The sequence below is a fragment of the Sebastes fasciatus genome, chromosome 5 (genome assembly GCF_043250625.1).
Source record: "Sebastes fasciatus isolate fSebFas1 chromosome 5, fSebFas1.pri, whole genome shotgun sequence".
In the NCBI taxonomy this organism is placed as follows: domain Eukaryota; kingdom Metazoa; phylum Chordata; class Actinopteri; order Perciformes; family Sebastidae; genus Sebastes; species Sebastes fasciatus.
Genome location: NC_133799.1, coordinates 12,602,491 through 12,619,732, shown reverse-complemented (window position 1 = coordinate 12,619,732; position 17,242 = coordinate 12,602,491). Strand labels below are relative to the sequence as shown.

Sequence of the window (17,242 nt, the reverse complement as noted above, 5' to 3'; positions counted from 1 at the left end):
ATAGAAAAGGGCTACGTTCTACTTTGGTCGTCAGACTGCGCAGGCCTTCAGACGTACGCTGTGTTCAAGCGCGACCCGTAAGTCAGTGCAGAGTGTAGTACAGCTGATTTATAGGACAAATCACAGAGGCCACTACAGACTCCCATGTTCAAAACATCAACATGCTGCTATGGGAAGCTAGCCAAAACATGGGTCACTTAACTTGTACCACTCATATCTTAATGATGCACTTATAAGGACTTGGCAGCTTGTCAGTGTACTCTAATCAGGTCAAATGGTTGAACACAGATTTGAATCCAATATTGTTTTTAATAGGTTAAGTAATCATCTTACCAAATACATACACTAATTTATTTACACTGGACAAAAAAAAAAGGTTTAGCAGATGGCTTTTTGTAATGTACTTTAAATACAATCCTTGTTTTTCCTCTCCTTTACCAGCGGGTGGTGACAAAGATCTACCACCAAGTCTGACCACTGAATCTGTGAGGAGTATTTAGATAAAAAAAAAGGTATCTGCAGAAGTCAATAATTGACAGATATGTTGAAAATAATCAGTTTTGGAAATCTGTCCACGAAAAAAACACCAATTCACAAACATCTAGACATTTTATTATGAAAATAAGACGGAACATAATTTTGAGCACATCTTTTCCTTCTATCATGCGTTAGAGCTGATGGGACACACATGGAGAGAGTATTTTTTTCGCCGGTGGACAGTCTCTCTGCTACACCTGCAGTGCAGTTCTTTATTGTCTGGATGGTTCATAGGATGCCACAGTAGAGGAAGTGCTGCAGACCATCCGTGGTCATTATTATGAATATGACAGATGATGGAACAGTATCTGTATGTGGCTCAGTGATTTAAAGGGTGACTGGATGCATGTATGTGTGTGTAATTAGAGGCTTCGCTGTTGAAGTGTGTGTTGTTGTTGTTCACTTGGCCTCCTGGGCTTTTTTGGCACTCTGTTTCTCCTTCGCCTGGTGAGAAAAAAAAATGTATGCAGGAATTAGTAAAGAGTACTGTTTTTGTGACTCTAATCACCAAATCTGGGCACAGACATTTAATTTGAATTACTGCAGTTGATTGAAACATACTTAAAGCATTGTAAAAACATTAACTTCAATGTCTTATTCATGAACAAGGCATGGCATGCTTTATGAGGCATTACGTTTGCCCTCTAGTGGACAGAATAAACAGTGACGCTTAGCAATTTCATTATGTTTGTTTGATTATTTTTTCTATCTGAGGCCCTTGGCATTGACCAAAGTCATTCATTATTTATCAATGAGAGTCCCTATAAACTACAAGATATCCCATACAAATAATAAGGAGGAATACCCAATGATGTTTCAAAATGTCAAAGCTCCAAACTAACTATTTTCACCATCCTCCTAGAACTGTCACAAAATATAACGTCCTGAAATGAATGTGGACCATCCCAAATTTAAAATCTTGTTTGTTCGTTTTTTATTATCTTAAAAAGTAATTTTATTGGTTTGTTATTTATAATTTGCATGTTTGTTTGGATTTTGATTTTAACAATGCAGCTTAATTAAATTAAATAATTGTTTTATGTGTAAAAAGTAGCATTTGGTCAAAAAACTAATTTTGCAGAGGGCCACCAAAAAGCTAGAACCAGCCCTGTGAGCTGGTGAAAAGTTGGAAGGACAAGAAGCACCTGTCATGGGGAGAGGAGCAGCATGTGGCCGCGGACAAAAGCTGAGCTGTTGAAGAGTTTTGACTCCTCATAGTTAGCGTAACGTCATCAGCTCACTCACTGTTAATGCAAATGTTGGCTGCTGACTGGTTAGCAAGCGTTAACCGTAACTTTACCGTCAGACAGTCTAATGTTAGCTAACTGGTAACGTTAATATTAATACCATCAAGCAGTCCTCATTGACTTGGGTTGAATAATTCCCCGTTTGCCGCTGCCGTGAGGTCAGAGGCTGGAGGTACGTGCCGTACGTTTGTCAGTGCGGGACGGATCTGGCACTGACAGTGTGTGTGTGTGTGTGTGTGTGTGTGTGTGTGTTTATGCTGTCAAAGAGGTTTAATAAAAACTGTGTGCTACATAAAACGTGCCGTCATTTTCATCGCCGTTCATTGTAACGTTAGCAGGGTATTTTTCATTCAACTCTCGTCCCAAATTCGTCCTAAAATAAATTTTCATCCTCCCCGATACTATTTTTTTTCGGCCCCGGAATTCCAGGACGTCCTTCAGCTCGAGCTTTGGTCAAAGTACTTAAGTCTTCCCAGACACGCATGCCTAGGAAGCAAGTAGTGTTTAAGAAAGCCACGGAAACAAAAGAAAATACCTTCTCCACCAAAGGTATTAACTGTTGGTACTCCGCCAGTGTCTTCAGCAGCTCCATGATGAAAGGAAGGTAGTTGTGCTTTCGCCGAATGTTTTCAATCTGGGGATGAAAACACAAAAATCCATCAAGTGAGGGAAAACTCTTGCATTCGGAGATGGATGCAGTCAACAAACCCAGCCTCTACATTTATTGTTTGCTCATGGTTATTACTGTAGCCTTTTGGGCCATTTCCCTGCATTTATATCACGGTGGATGTCACACAAAATACAGCATATAATAGTAGGGAATGAGGTGTTGAGGAGAAACCCACTTTATATCTTTTAAGTTTCTGATTCTCCTCTTCAATAAGGAGCTGGTACTTGGCGATCTCGGACTGGATGGAGCTGAGAAATGTGCTGCTCTGGTCTGTGTCCATTGGTTCATCCTGGGAACAGAAAGGAGAAAAAAAAGTTTCTATTATAACCAAGATGTATCCTGGTAAGTCTGGATGGGGAAAAAAAACAGCACTCTGAAGATGGGACAGTTGGTGATGAGGATTGTTATGTCGATTAAACTCTAGCAACTTGCATAATTCCAATATTGTTTTAATTGTTGGGTTTGTTACACCAAGCCATGGTAAGGATTTGTGCATAGTAGGGATGGGTTTTAGATTTTTCGAATAGCCATTCAATTATAAAAAATAAAATAGTTTATGCGACTATCATGTCTTAAAAAGTATATTTAACCTTGTTTTAACCATCGCATGTGTTGTCTGATAGTAACGTTACTACCGATAAAAATGCGTGGCACGTTCAGTTCGGATCTTTTCCGCCGGCGCATGTGTGTTTGTGTGGGTGTGTGTGCGGCACTGCACCTCCCGTAGTTTCAGCTGGTAGATCAGCTGTTTGAGCTGCGGAACATGTGTGATGGGAAACTCTAGTATACACTGCATGTCTGTAGTATATATGTTGTTTCATTAGTAATAACTAAATAAGGCAATAGTGGATATAATGCAGAGGAAATACCCAACTCCTTAAATATTTTTACATGAGGGTTTTAACTGTTGAAGTTAAACCTTGTGTTTGCTGACCTCCGGTGGTTGAATGCTTCACCTTGCTGCAGTAATGCTGATGTGTCATCAGGGTGTGATCAGTGTATCTTGTCAACACTGATTAGGTGTGGTTGATTACAGGTGCAACAGAGCACATTTCCGACAACACCCAATATGACGCTGGGTGTGACGCTGGGTGTGGCGTTGGGTGAAACAGACTACACCTTCCAACCAAAATAAAACATGGTCAGTGGAAAAATATTTTTTAGCTTGGGGTGACATTGCAAATAATTGTTGGTTGCAGCCCTAATCATTACACTAGATTTCATTAACTGACACATTATGTGTGGTGGTGAACATGATGATGAAATATGACATGATGAACATTTGTTGGGGGATTTGTTTAGTTATGATCTCTAACTTTTGAAAGTCGACATCTGATGCATTTCTTATGCGGCCTCACAGGGAGAAAGTAAAAGAATACATTACTCTTTGTCATGTCTGCCCTTGATTCAGCTCTTTTGCTGCCACTCACCTCAGTAAGCTGGGTCTGGAGCTCTGCGATTTTTCTCTCATATATCATCTTTCTGTCCGACACAATGGCCATTAGGTTGAATCGGATCTCTCCTTCACTGTACCTGAAGAGGGAAACGATACAATTTTACTAAGTATAGAATGATGCGCTGTCAAGAAAAATCAAGGTAGTGCAGTTTTTTGGCAGAACAAGAGAACACTATGATTGCTTTGTAAGATTATAAACTATGAAAAATGCATAAAATAAATCAAATGAGATGGGATTAAAGAGCTCGTCTGCAAAATCATATCTACAAAATGCTTTTTCATTAATTCTCTTTTGGTGTCTCACTACTCATTTTCTTTAAAGAAAGTGAAAGAGATTCATGAAAGCATTATAATTCCACACCAACTGTGATAGAAAGCATTTAGATTAATCTAAAATGAAATGTATAAAGATATTCACTTCTGTATTCTTTTCTCGATCACTGGGCGAACTGCGCTGATCCAGTCGTCCTGGTTGCATGCACCTGGTGAAAAAAAAACACAGACTAGAACAAATAATACCGCAGGTGTCGGTATATACAGTAACTGCACTGTACATCATCATAAAACAGACAGTTTTAGGGGAAATGGGCCTTGGCCAACGAGACGAAATTCAGCTGTGCACAGCAGGACCTCACACCGAGGGACTTTAAACATTAAACTGCCAATTTTGGTGCTGAAACCATAAAGCAATAAAAGAAAAATAACAAATGACTTTTTTTCTGCTTACCCAGGTCAATTGGTCCCTCTCTGAGTCCATCCAGCTCGTATAGTCTGCCGTTTACAGGAACGTAGCTCACAAAGTGAAAGGCGTCCTCGTCCTTTGCTGTCGACTTGGCATCAAATTCAAACATTTGCTGTCTGCAAATATAAAAAAACGCACAATTATGTAAGCAATATCAAAGATAATTAGCATGCATCACACACAACAAATGTAGATGCTATGGTTTTGTCTATTAAACAAGTAGGGATGTAGAAAATGTTCGAAGAAAACTCCAATCTAAGTCAGTAAATCAATGTGATGCACAGAAAGTTAAACATGTTTGCCCTCAATTAAAAATGTTATTACCGAGAAAGTTGTGAAAGTGCTTCACGTGACAAAAAAGGTGTTTCAAGAAAGAGAATCAGTACTGACAAAGGATTGGGGTAACCAACAAATGACCCCAACCTCACATTTTCCTTTTTCACAAAAGCAGACAGGTGCATTAGCAACAAATGGGCCAATCACTTTTCACCGAGTTAGAACGAGAAGCTAAAAATAACATGAAGCCAATCAAACTGACTTTCTCCAGCTGTATGTGATATGAGCGGGAGCTTACCTTGCAAAGCTGTTGTGAACTTGTCGGATCACTTCAGAGTTGCTGAGAGCCAAACCTTTCATCTGAGGAGAGCGGGAGGTGCAGGATTATAATGCTGACTGTATAACCCTGGCCTTAAAGATGCAGCGGGCGTTATGAAAGGCTGTATGGGACACATTATACATTCCTTTTTTTAAGTAACAAGGCATGCATCCAATTAGTGGTTCAATGTTTCTTCTATTCAGCGATTCTAGTCCTGCTTGTTTTCTAAACTGGTTTAGACTAAAATAAATGAATTTAAATATCACAAAGTAACTTTATCAAGGCAGAAGAATTATCTCTAAATCAAAGGAGAAGTTGAGCATCAAAAATCACTTCAGCCTGGTTCTTTTGAACATTTGTGGGACAGACAACTGAGTCATCCCGGTTTTGAAGGTAAGAGGATGAAACTGTCAGTGTTAAAGATGGAAGGGGAAATTACAGCTAGTTGTGTAACAAATTACTGCTCCCAGAGGGAAAGCTCTTTTAACAGTTTTTGAATGAATGAATAACTTATTATTTGAGTTACAAAACCAAATGCTGATGTCACTTAAGTTAAAGGGGATGTTCATAGTTTTCAACAAATACACCAGCAGAAAAGTTATTGTGAATGGTTAGACAAGTACATTCCTGAATGAATGCATGCCATTCAAAATAGAGATTAAAAAAACAGTTTTTTGGATTCAAGAGAAAAATACCATGAACGTACAGCAGCGTCGAAACTCTGTGAAAACTCTCTGAACTCTGTCAGCGTGTCTCCGAGCAACATGTCAGAATGGGAGCAGTTGAGCAGAACGCTGACTATGGCCTGGGTTGCACAGGCGTTGTTAATGACCTGAAAAGACACAGATAAAATACACAATATTTTATTTATTATATATAAGTATGTAATAATAATGTATAAATCTCAAAATATCCCATGGAATAAGGAATAATCATTAACATAATTCATTATTCAATTATTATTAGTTATTCTAAGATGTATATTGCTGTTTGTTGTGTGTAGAAGTGTGTGTGTGTGTGTGTGTGTGTGTGTGTGTCCCGTGCACTGAAACAGGGGAGATGGAGACAGACAGACAGAAAGAAGAACATGTCAGCCTATTTCTCACTGAAGCTTTGAAGCCCAAAAAACGGCATTCGGGACTGCCTTAATGCATAGGAATTTAAAAGCGCCCACATTACACCAATTGGAATTTGAATCATCAACCCTTAAAAGGTGCAACAGATGCCAATTTTAAGAATCAGTAATTTTCTGCAAATATGTGATGAAAAAAAAAGTGAGGAGAAGCCTCCTCGCACTTCGTTGTTGGCTGTGTGCTCAATGTCATAGGCCCACTCAATTGAGAAGCACAGCAACTCATTATCCTAAACAGCTCTGCACTAAAGATAATGTCTTACAATTCCACATGGGTTTCTCTTTTGTTCTTGCCAGTGCAGTCACCATCTGATGCACCCTCAGTAGGCAGAATATGGAGAATATTGTATTGCTCTTTACTGTGATCCTTCTTTTGGAGCTATACTTCAGCAGTTAGATATTGAGCCAAATGCATCTGGAAGGACACAAATGCACAAGGAGCCATGTTTCAAATTAGAGGTGCAGAAGCAGATAGACACTGCCATTGTCTTGGCGATGGACTTGTCTAATAGTATTCATACTATAGATGCAAAATAACAATGAGAACAATGGAGTAGAAGCGCTGCTGGGTCTCTGTGGTAATCACATACAGGTGCTCTTTGGATCCTCCAGGAGTATTGGGCTCATTCAGTCTTGTGAAAGGCTCATTGCACGGGTGGAAAAAAGTACAAAATGAAAGTCTCCCTCAAAAATAATCCAAGGCACACTGTAGTGTTTGAGCAAAATTAAAATGCCTTTATTTTACATTGCAATAATTGTTTAAAATGATCAACATAGGCCTTCATCAGGGTCACTGTGAGCATTCAGCAGTAGCTGTATTTTGTACTTTCTCCCACCCATGCAATGATCCCTTCCTTCACAAGACTGAATGAGCAAAATAACAATATTTTGTTAATATTAAAAGACTCAATGTGCACATTTGTTAGCTAAATATACCTGTTTTGCAAAGAAGATGTGGTCAAGCCTGGAATCCTGAACGATTGATCCAGCTGGCTCCTCACCTGGCTGCCACTTGAACAGGAAAATCAACCCATGAACTGGTCTGGAACAAAAGTAGATATATTTTTATTATTTAAAAAAAAAAAAAGAGGGAGCATGCAATATAATGCAGCTGCAGGTATGAACATACTTCAAGTTGTCAAAGTTCTCTGGCTCCATACTCCAGATCTCTTCAACCTGGGAGCCTTTGCAACCTGACAAGGAACAAATAAAGCATCAAATATTCATTCACACACATATATATATATATATTAGTAAGTGTTTAAATAAGGGTCTACTAAGTAGGCGTTTAACTAAGTGCGCAGCTTGTCCTCGCAGAGCATGGCACAACAAATGTCATTCATGGGTTTGTTTTCACGCGCCGTTGTTTTGAACGCTGAGTAATGCTAGCCAGTTAGCATGCCTAGCTGCACAATTATCACACATGCATCATTTTAGATAAATGCATCACTTGGGTGACTGTTGAGAATACATATCCTTTAACATATTTCCGTTTCACCCTCACTGCATTGTATTTATTCTGAGTAGAAAACCCATAGTGGCTAATTTAGAAGTTACAGTTAGCTTAGCTTTAGAGAAGCTAGCTGGTTAGCCAGTGAATGAGCAGCAGTCGTCTCTCACCGAAACCCTTTATCAGCTCTGTGAACACGCCCGGGTCGCTCTCCATCAGACACCACTCTCCTGCGCTTCCAGCCATTCTTCACAATGTTTGTTTATTCAACTCCACTGTGCAACATAGACGAGATGAGCTAATACACCTAGCTTAGCTTAGCAGAGCAGCAGCTAGTCGAGCTAATTTCACTGGAGTAGTGATGGGTAGGTCGGGAACGAGTAGGTTCAAAGAGCCGACTCTTTTAAGTGGACGGTAAGAGCCGGATCCCGTCGGAGAGCCGTTTTCTTTTTTCTTTAATTTATTTAAGGCAGAAAGATAGGATGATCTTCTCCGCGCCACGGGCACTCCATGCTCTGACTGTAAGTGCATGTCATTTCCCGATTTTTTTGCTTCCTCGTCTCCTCGCTCCTCGATCCTCCGGCTGTGACCCGGAAATCGATCTCAGCGCTCCATCTTGAAGGACATCTCAATTCATAAAATGCATCTTGAGGAGCGAGGAGCGAGGAAGCTTGCTGGAGGAGCCATGAGTGAGGATACACCAGTGAATCCTTCACGGAAGATAATAACTGTGTTTTTATTAGTATTATTAAATCAGTTTAGACATAAACAGCTGTTAAAGCCGACTGACAGCTGATCCAGCTGTGATCAGCTGCTGCCGTCATCAGAAACGGCCGTCGCTTCACGTGACGCTTCAGAGGAAACAACGTCTCATGTCTCTAAAAACACATTTCCTCTCTTCCTCTCTCCTCGTGTCTTTTCCTCGCCTCCTCTGCTCGCATCTCTCGTGGGCGGGACTAAGACGCGAGGAAAGGAGTCGAGGAGAGGAATCGAGCCGTGTAAAATCGGAAATGGGAAAGGCCCTGTGACTGAATATTGTGTTAATGACGTCCGTGCGACCAATCAGGTGACGACAGACAAGGATCATACTATCAAGCAGGGAGGGGCAGGGGTGCACGGCGCGCTGACGGTCTACAGGTACAGAGCAGGAGGGAGAGGAGGAGAGAAAGAGAGAGAGGAGTGTGATGCGCGAATAGCAGAAAAGATGAGTGACAGTCGGAAACAAAGCAGCATGTAAAATTACGATATTCTGGAAAATATAAGGTTTAGTATAATTATATTGAGTAACTTAAGTGATATATGTGCACACAATCATAGGTCAAAACAGAGCTAAATTTGCCTGAATTATAAAAGGCAGAAGTGGTAAAACGAAGAGCCGTTTGGGAGCCGAAAGAGCCGGCTCTTCTTAGTGAGCTAAGCCAAATGATCTGGCTCACTGAAAGAGACGGAATTCCCATCACTACAACTGGAGTGACGTCACCGTGATGCGGTGCAATGTGAGCAAAAATGGGTGCGCGCGTTTTATGCCACAGCATATACCGTCGGAAAAGCACCAAATATTTGACAAAACAAGATATTTCAAAACCTTGACAACAAGCATCGTTTTAGGAACAAACACGTATCAACAAATGAAACTACAAACAAATGACCCAGTAAGAAAAATGAATGCCATTTTATGAAGTTGAACCAATACCCGCCCGCCTACGACGACGGGATTAACAATTGAAGCACCCTTCGGGAAAATGCAAAGCAAGACATAGGAGGCTGATGGTGGACTTTCATTCATGTTTATTAAAAATTGCAAATGCACATTCTAGGCATTAAAAAAAAACATAGGCCCATAATTAAGCTTTATATTCATAAGAGAGACCAGCATCATGACTCAGTAGGCTATTCTTACACTTAGGTAAATCAACCATTTACCTAATATCAAAGAGATTCAGAGACAAACACAGCTTCTGCTAAAATCTCAGATACACCGATATATAAAATGCTTGGACGGCAAAGTTAAAAAATAAAATAAAATACAAAACATATTAGCCGTATGTAATGCTCAAATACATGTGCAAAATAAAATGTACTAATCGTACAAAAATCTGTAGTTCTTTTAATCTTACAATATATGAGAAATGACCTAAACTCAAGTGAATATGAGTAAGGATTCAAACTGTTACTTCAAAAACCAATGATGTTCACAGTTTTTGATGAGGTTTGATGCTTAGAGAGATCATGCTTTATAATGACTGTAATATAGTTCAATAAAAACACATGCACATGAGAAGTACTTCCACTATTCACAGGTTGTGTTTAAAATATGGCAGCTTTTAATAAGAATACTGTACATCCCTGGATGAAAATGTACATGTAACCTAACGTCAAGTATCTATTGCATTTTGATAAATAAAAAGCATCATGCTTAAGCAATGTGCAACTTGTAGCAAGAGATCCAGCAAACATTTCATAAATACAGGATTGGTAAAAACTACAAGAACGGTTAGTCATTTAGCGGCTTCGAACTGTCCGCTCCCCGAGCCGTCGGATCCGGCGCAGCAGGGAGCGCATTGTTCGATCAGGGGCAGCAACTTGCCCTGCTGATGGAGTTGTTTGGTGTCGGAGCCACCGCCGATGCAGTTTCCATTAATGAAGACTCTTGGCACCTGAACACACAAATCAGGTCGTAACATTAGTTCTTAAAAAAAAGAAATGAGGTGTAGTGCAGAGTTTCACAGTTAAAGCTTCACATCCTCAAGCAGCAGCTTCCACTACATCCAGCATGAGCACTACAGCCTGTCTGAGGAGTTTAGCATTTAAATCCTTCTTTTTAAAAAAGATAAGAGTTTTTGGAAATTACTTTTACGTAAGACAATCTTTTCCACAAAGGATAAACATGCTGCCTTTATAAAAACCAAAATATATTTTTGTGGGATTCATCTCAACCCTTATGAAATATATTTTATAATATTTAATAGTTTATTAATGTTGTGTGTATTTTTGTTCTCAAGTATGGTTTATTATGAGATATTTTTATATTTGGCGAAGGTTGTCTGGCACCTGTTTCTGTGTTCGGTTGATGTATTTGCTTCCTAAAGAAGGGGATCAGCCCGTTTAAACAGCTAAATGTCAGCATTTAAAGAAAAAGAATTAGAGAGATATCATATTTAAAGAACCTCAAAGAGGTTTAGTGATTTTAACCTTATTTCCTTACGTTTTCCTATGCAGGTGTGTTTTTAAATTGCTTCAAATAATATTGTCATTTGGCACTGCCTTTACCAATATCTGTTCTAATTGTCCTGATTTGTTTTAACTTTCATCAATATGTTTCCAAATAAGGCTGTAACGCTGAAGGAATTTCCCCCTGCGGTGATAATGATTGGCTCAACATGATATGCAGTATTATTGCCTTTTATTTTTTACAAATTTCTTCATCCTGATTTTAGTGCTATAAGCTGTATTGTTAGGCCATTGTTAGGTAGGCCTATATTGTTGTTGTTTTTTTAATGACAAAGAAGACAGTTTTAATGAATGAAATGCTTGTTTACTGTTAAAAGCAGAGCACAGAATGGCAATGAGGCGCAGTATTTTTTTTCGAGGAGTACCTGGCTGCAGCCTGCAGAGTGGGACAGGGGAGTCAAACATGATTTCATCGTGATTTGATTAGTATATATTTAGTATATTAGATTAGTATGATTTGATACTGCTGAGTTTTTTTTCTCTTAAATTTGCCACTTTAATATTAGAGATTATCAGTTTTTTTCTTGTAAATTTTTGATTTAATAATCTCGCAAATTTGCCACTTTAATCTCAGAAAATATCCAAGTTTTTTTTCTCGGAAATGTATGACTTTAATCTCGGAAATCCTGAGTTTCTTCTCACCCCGGCTCTGTAATAACTCATTTTTATACAATGGAACCTAATATGCTGTCGTTGTTTAGCACTTGTAGGATGTGACGGTTGGTCTTTGTGGTATTTGTCCCTTCCCCCCTCCATTGCGATTGGACGGCCGGGTGAAAAGGTGACAGTGACGAGTGCAGCGTTTAATTCAAAGCTGATAATTTTTCAACTCTCAGCGACCAGAAAAAAAAGCTCCAAACCTTCAGCGCAGAATAAACACTCAGCACCTCATCACGCTGTTGGCGGTCGTAGCATAGTGTTGATACGCGCCGCTCCCAAAGAATTCAAACATAAAAATGTGAACATAGTGGTTTGGGTGGTTGCTTGCCATCCCCTGTGGTTGGCTTGTCAATAGCGTGGTATTGAAATGTTGCGGTTATTGCGACAGCCCTATTTCCAATAGAGATATCCCGAGCTGATCCTAAAGATCAGTATTGGGGCCGGTTTGGGCATATTTTAAGGGATCAGTATCAACTATAAAGCCAATGAAAAAAAACAATCCTTTTCTTCACTGAACTCTACTGTGTTTTTTCCACCTCAGTCTGCTAGTGTTGCAATGCTGCTCTCCTTAATGACAGCCGGGCTCTACAGTACAGCGTTTCCTTCCCCTGCCAGTGAAAATTACAGTGTATGAATGTGACTGACTCTGAATTCTGACAACCGGATTGACAAAATAATGTTACACGGATTCGATAAACACCAACTCTAGTCTCTCTTTCTTATTAGCAAAACGCCGTATACAAAACATTCAGTTAGCTTCTCATTTTTAGGTAGTTAGGTCATATCAGCTGTCGCTAATTAATGTCAATTCCATAAGTAACTTGATGGCAGGCCAAAATTAAATGTGTCTGTTGTCAGTTTAATGTGCTCTCCGCCAGCCATAGTGTCTGTACTCGGCCAAAGATAATTTGTGAGAGAAGAACCTGTTATCTGTTACAGCACTGTACAACCGCCAGTGTTTCTGTAGTTCCAAGGACACCAACAGAGTGAAACATCTTCTCTCTAGCTGATCGCATCATGTCAGTGTGACATTTTCCCAGATAAACTTTAATTCATATCATCAACAATTTAAGCTTATCAACTTAAAAATTCTGAATCAGGACCTCCGGTATTTGGTTCAAGTAGCTCGTGAAAAATAAGGCGCGTCAGATTTAGTAGTCCACAACTGTTATTTCAAAGTGTCAGACACATATTTAAATCACGTATTTAAATGAAAAAGTATTGGATTGGATTCAGAATTGGCCAATACCCAGTGTTTTAGGACTTCGATCAGGGCCAAACCAAAAAAAAAAAAAAATGTCTATAAATGTTTTGCTGTCCTGTGCTTTTGCTTAATTTTGGCAGTGGATTTTGCAACTTAGTTTGTGAAAAATACTATACAAAGAGATATTATTGTACCCATTTTACTCATGTAATTGCTTTATTTTAAAACAACTAATAACTTATTCTAGAATGTAACTTAACCAAAAATAAATCTGTCATCAGAGTGGAGCTGTGCTTTTTTTTTTAAATTAGAAAACTTATTAACAACTTTCACAGCCATCAAAGAAAAAGAGAGAGTCAACAATAAAATAACAGAAAAGCTCAAAATAAAGTGTAAATTGGTCTTGCATGTGCAGACACATACTGAGCATATTAAATAAAAAAAAGGTTTTTAAAAAAAATCGCATTTTGATCTAAAAACAATTTTCACATTGTAACTTTCAAACCCTGTTCAGTGTATATCATACAGACTTTATGCACAGGTGACCTTTCTCTAAACATGTGGGATTGTACCTACATATTTTCAGTCGTATAGAAAATATTCAAATTAACATTACAATCAAAAAGTTATTTCCATTAAATGTATATATTTGCTATTATTAAAGACTACTGATAAGGATGCAGTTTGCTCCGGTCTTTATCTTGACTCAGATCCAGCTATTATGAGTCAAGATGAAGTCCTGAGTCTCGGCTGCAATCCAAACAAAACACTAGTCTAGTCATCTAAATTTAACTTCAACGCAGAGTTGCCAGAACAAACAAGCTGTCAAATATGCATGTTTTGATTCTTCTTTAAATAGATGCTGAAATAACAGGCTGCGAAGTTGCTTCAAATTCCGACGCCCCCCAAAATACAACACAAGGCTTTTACCGTCCTGGCACCGGTCATCTGAGCTAAGGCCTCCTGCAGTCTCCTCCCGTCGTTGTGCTCATCCAGCTCAATCACTTTGTAGGTCGCACCGATTTCATTGAACACATTCTTGGCCATTTTGCAATAGGGGCAGGTCGTCTTGGAAAATATCACAACACAGTTCTGCGACACCATTTCCTGAAAGGTCAGGCAAAAATAACATTTAATTAAATATCAGTAGAACACAGAAATAGACTGCACATGCCAGATCTCAAGTGAGTTGCTGGGCAAAGGTGAACCTTATCTCTGCATTTTTATTAAGTAACTAAGTTGATGTTTAGTCAGTGAGTGAACTGTGGGTTCCACTTCATAACAGATTTTTTAGCTAAAAAAATGTACAGAGAAACATCAAAACAGGAAGTAATATACTGGAATAAACTGACAAAAGAAGCCGACTGATTAAGAAGCTAAGGAATGCTCCTGGACTGTAGGAAACACCAGCAAATAAAATGTTAAAAAACGGGTCTCCAGAAATAACTGAAACTTAACTCATCGCTTATAATGCCACATTTATCAGACACACAGTTTTAAAATGTGTTGTAGAGAGATCCACAGTAACAGATCTGTAAGCATACACTTACCTGAACATATCGTACACAGGATGTGCTGGACAGAGATGAGGTGGATGTAAAATTCCCCATTCTGGAAAAAGACAATCACAATATTGGAGCATATTACAGTACTTTAAAAGGTATTTGATCTACTGTTGTTCATTAATACTACTGGAATCTAACTGAAACACACTACAAGGATTAACACAACAAAGTAGCTTCGTGCAATAACCTCAGAAACGTGAAGGAAGAGACGAGCTGAAGGTTAATAATCAGCACAAAAATAAGATCTAACTGGAGGATTATTGGTCTGAAAACACCCATGTCCATTGTTATAGTTGTATAGCTACTGGTTTTACCAGGTCTCAGATCCTTATAACGCCTGATCTTCAAGTGCAGTAAGGTTCATGTGCTATAGGTAATCCAGGATTAGGAGTAAATTACACATGCTCTTCACTGGCACTCTTAATTAGCTCAGAATCAAAGTGGACACGCAGCCACGCCAAACTCTATGTAAAATTTGGCAATTTTAAGACGAAACGCTAATGTGAGAGATAATAACACTTCCTAAACACTTCCTGTACATGTTTGATGAAACCTGAACACCTAATTGTAAATTCGGCATATCGTAACACTTGATTTTTTACACTTGATCATTGCTTCACGACCTCAGGACACGTGGAAGATAACAGAGCTTGCATAACGTTAGCTAACAACAACAGGCATGCAACATGGTAAATGTTGATGTTTTTTCATGAAATAATGATTTATTGATAGATCACATGCATGCCGAATTTGCCAGAGGAATCTATTGAATCGTAAAAGTAAAAAAATATATATGTTTTGGTACTTTAACATTGATTAAACTAAAGTTATCTAGTTGTTATTTAACTGTGAATGACCTTCGGCAGCCGGTCCACGCCACCCTGGGAAGACATCCTGCTCGAGCAAACATGGATAAAAAATAAAATACGGCTAGAAAATAATCGCGCTGTTGGCCTGGATGAAACATGCGGTTAGTGTACAGACAGTTGTGAGTCACACACCACCCCTGGCTGCTACTGTACAGCTTGCTTTCGACCCTTATTTACACTGTTTATCGGTGAAGCCTACCTTTAACCTGACCACCGGAAGGAGTCGCTTACGCAAGCCGCAGTTAGAACGTGATTATAACCCGGAACCGGAACTCCCTTAACGTCAACAAAGTAAATGTTTTTTTTAAATTATCATTACATTTTTTTTAAAATACTATGCAATTGTTTATTTTTTATTTTTTTATTGAAGATAATTCATTTACAAACATTAAGGCATTTAATCTCAACTCAATACTTCTAACATACAAGGCACAATTGGATAGGAAAGATAACTTAAATTATAAAAAAATAATATATATTGTTTTCATTTAATACGACCTTCTTTATTTTTTTCGACATATTATACTATGACTATTTTTCAACAGACTATAATATTGTTGTTGTTTTTTTTATTGAAGATAATTCATTTACAAACATTAAGGCATTTTAATCTAAACTCAATACTTCTAACATACAAGGCACAATTGGATAGGAAAGAAAACTTATATGATAAAAAAAAAATAACATAACAAAAATAAAAGAGGGTAGAAAATAATTAAAGGAACAAAAAAGAAATATATAAATAAATAAATAATATGACTGCACTCTTCCATAGTAGCTCTAGGGGTCATCATCATATATGTTCAGTCTTTCATCAACAAACAAATAGTAGTAGTAGAGTAGTTACAAACATGATGATTTTTTTATTATTATTTATTTTTCTCTCCATTTTGTTTTATCCATATTTCATTTTTATTTATTTTGTTATGAGGAAAAGAAGGAAAAAAACAAAAAAAAAGAATATATATATATATGAACTGGCTGGGCATGGGCCATGCTACCTCAACACCAACTGGGCTCCTCCTCCATGTCCTCTCTCCTCCCTCCGATGATTGCCTATGGATAGAAAAGGGCATAAGCCCTGAGCTATCAAACCAGGCTCACGAATTTACGATACGATACAAACATGATTACGGTACATCATAAACAGTCTGGTATGCTCAAGGTCGTGTATTTGTTCTAGATGTAAAGATGGGTGTAAATTGACAGCCCCTATTTCACCAAAACCTAAATCTTTCTAATTAAATATCACAATCAGATATAATCTGATCACAACATCAGATATAATGTTACTTATGCATGCGTATGGGACTCTGCATATTCGATTAATGTATTTAAATTGGATTTATATGGACACACACACATATATATCGCAAATTAATCACAAATTTTTCATCAGTTCATAAGTATTTAATACTCTTATCAACATAGGAGTGGGCAAATATGCTTGCTTTATTCAAATGTATGTTTATATTTATTATTGGAAATCAATTAACAACACAAAACAAAGACGGATATTGCCCAGAACCCCTCCCAGGTACTGCATTTAGCATAAAAAAAATGTGTTCAAATCATAACATGGCAAACTCAAGCCCAACAGGCAACAACAGCTGTCAGTGTGTTGACCTGACTATGCCCAAAACTGCATGTGATTATCATAAAGTGGGCATGTCTGTAAAGGGGAGACTCGTGGGTACCCATAGAACCCATTTTCAAGGGACCCCTTTGAAAATGGCCATGCCAATTTTTCCTTGCCAAAATTGAGTGTAAGTTTGGAGCGTTATTTAGCCTCTTTCGCTAGTATGACATGGTTGGTACCAATGGATTCCTTAGGTTTTCTAGTTTCATATGATACCAGTATCTTCATCTAGCTTGAAAATTGAG

General features: G+C 38.3%; 2 protein-coding genes across 3 annotated transcripts; both read right to left on the bottom strand.

Moving 5' to 3' along the window:
• Window positions 1-590: 590 nt before the first annotated feature.
• On the bottom strand, window positions 591-8,206 carry uchl5 (ubiquitin carboxyl-terminal hydrolase L5). The gene is made up of 11 exons (XM_074635122.1): window positions 8,000-8,206; window positions 7,509-7,572; window positions 7,316-7,421; window positions 5,954-6,079; window positions 5,227-5,288; window positions 4,638-4,768; window positions 4,329-4,392; window positions 3,885-3,987; window positions 2,630-2,743; window positions 2,320-2,418; window positions 591-981 (listed from the first exon to the last, which is right to left on the bottom strand). Exons 1-11 carry the CDS (start codon window positions 8,073-8,075, stop codon window positions 937-939), a joined length of 990 nt encoding a protein of 329 aa, XP_074491223.1. The 5' UTR covers window positions 8,076-8,206; the 3' UTR covers window positions 591-936.
• Window positions 8,207-9,600: 1,394 nt separating this feature from the next.
• On the bottom strand, window positions 9,601-15,641 carry glrx2 (glutaredoxin 2). 2 transcript variants are annotated; one of them, XM_074635120.1, is made up of 4 exons: window positions 15,347-15,538; window positions 14,475-14,535; window positions 13,855-14,031; window positions 9,601-10,486 (listed from the first exon to the last, which is right to left on the bottom strand). In XM_074635120.1, exons 1-4 carry the CDS (start codon window positions 15,454-15,456, stop codon window positions 10,328-10,330), a joined length of 507 nt encoding a protein of 168 aa, XP_074491221.1. In that variant the 5' UTR covers window positions 15,457-15,538; the 3' UTR covers window positions 9,601-10,327. The 2 variants fall into 2 exon arrangements, with proteins under 2 accessions (XP_074491221.1, XP_074491222.1); XM_074635121.1 differs by lacking the exon at window positions 15,347-15,538 and adding an exon at window positions 15,558-15,641 and having other exon boundaries at window positions 10,183-10,486.
• Window positions 15,642-17,242: the final 1,601 nt, after the last annotated feature.

Excerpts from the sequence above, each read along its gene's own strand:
- glrx2 (XM_074635120.1), bottom strand. The coding sequence starts at position 15,456 with ATGTTTCATCCAGGCCAACAGCGCGATTATTTTCTAGCCGTATTTTAT. Across the intron at positions 14,032-14,474 it reads CCTGTGTACGATATGTTCAG|GAAATGGTGTCGCAGAACTG; the intron begins GTAAGTGTATGC and ends CTGACCTTTCAG. Across the intron at positions 10,487-13,854 it reads AGATGACCGGTGCCAGGACG|GTGCCAAGAGTCTTCATTAA; the intron begins GTAAAAGCCTTG and ends TTGTGTGTTCAG.
- uchl5 (XM_074635122.1), bottom strand. The coding sequence starts at position 8,075 with ATGGCTGGAAGCGCAGGAGAGTGGTGTCTGATGGAGAGCGACCCGGGC. Across the intron at positions 6,080-7,315 it reads ACATCTTCTTTGCAAAACAG|GTCATTAACAACGCCTGTGC; the intron begins GTATATTTAGCT and ends GTGTCTTTTCAG. Across the intron at positions 2,419-2,629 it reads AGAAACTTAAAAGATATAAA|ATTGAAAACATTCGGCGAAA; the intron begins GTGGGTTTCTCC and ends TTTCATCCCCAG.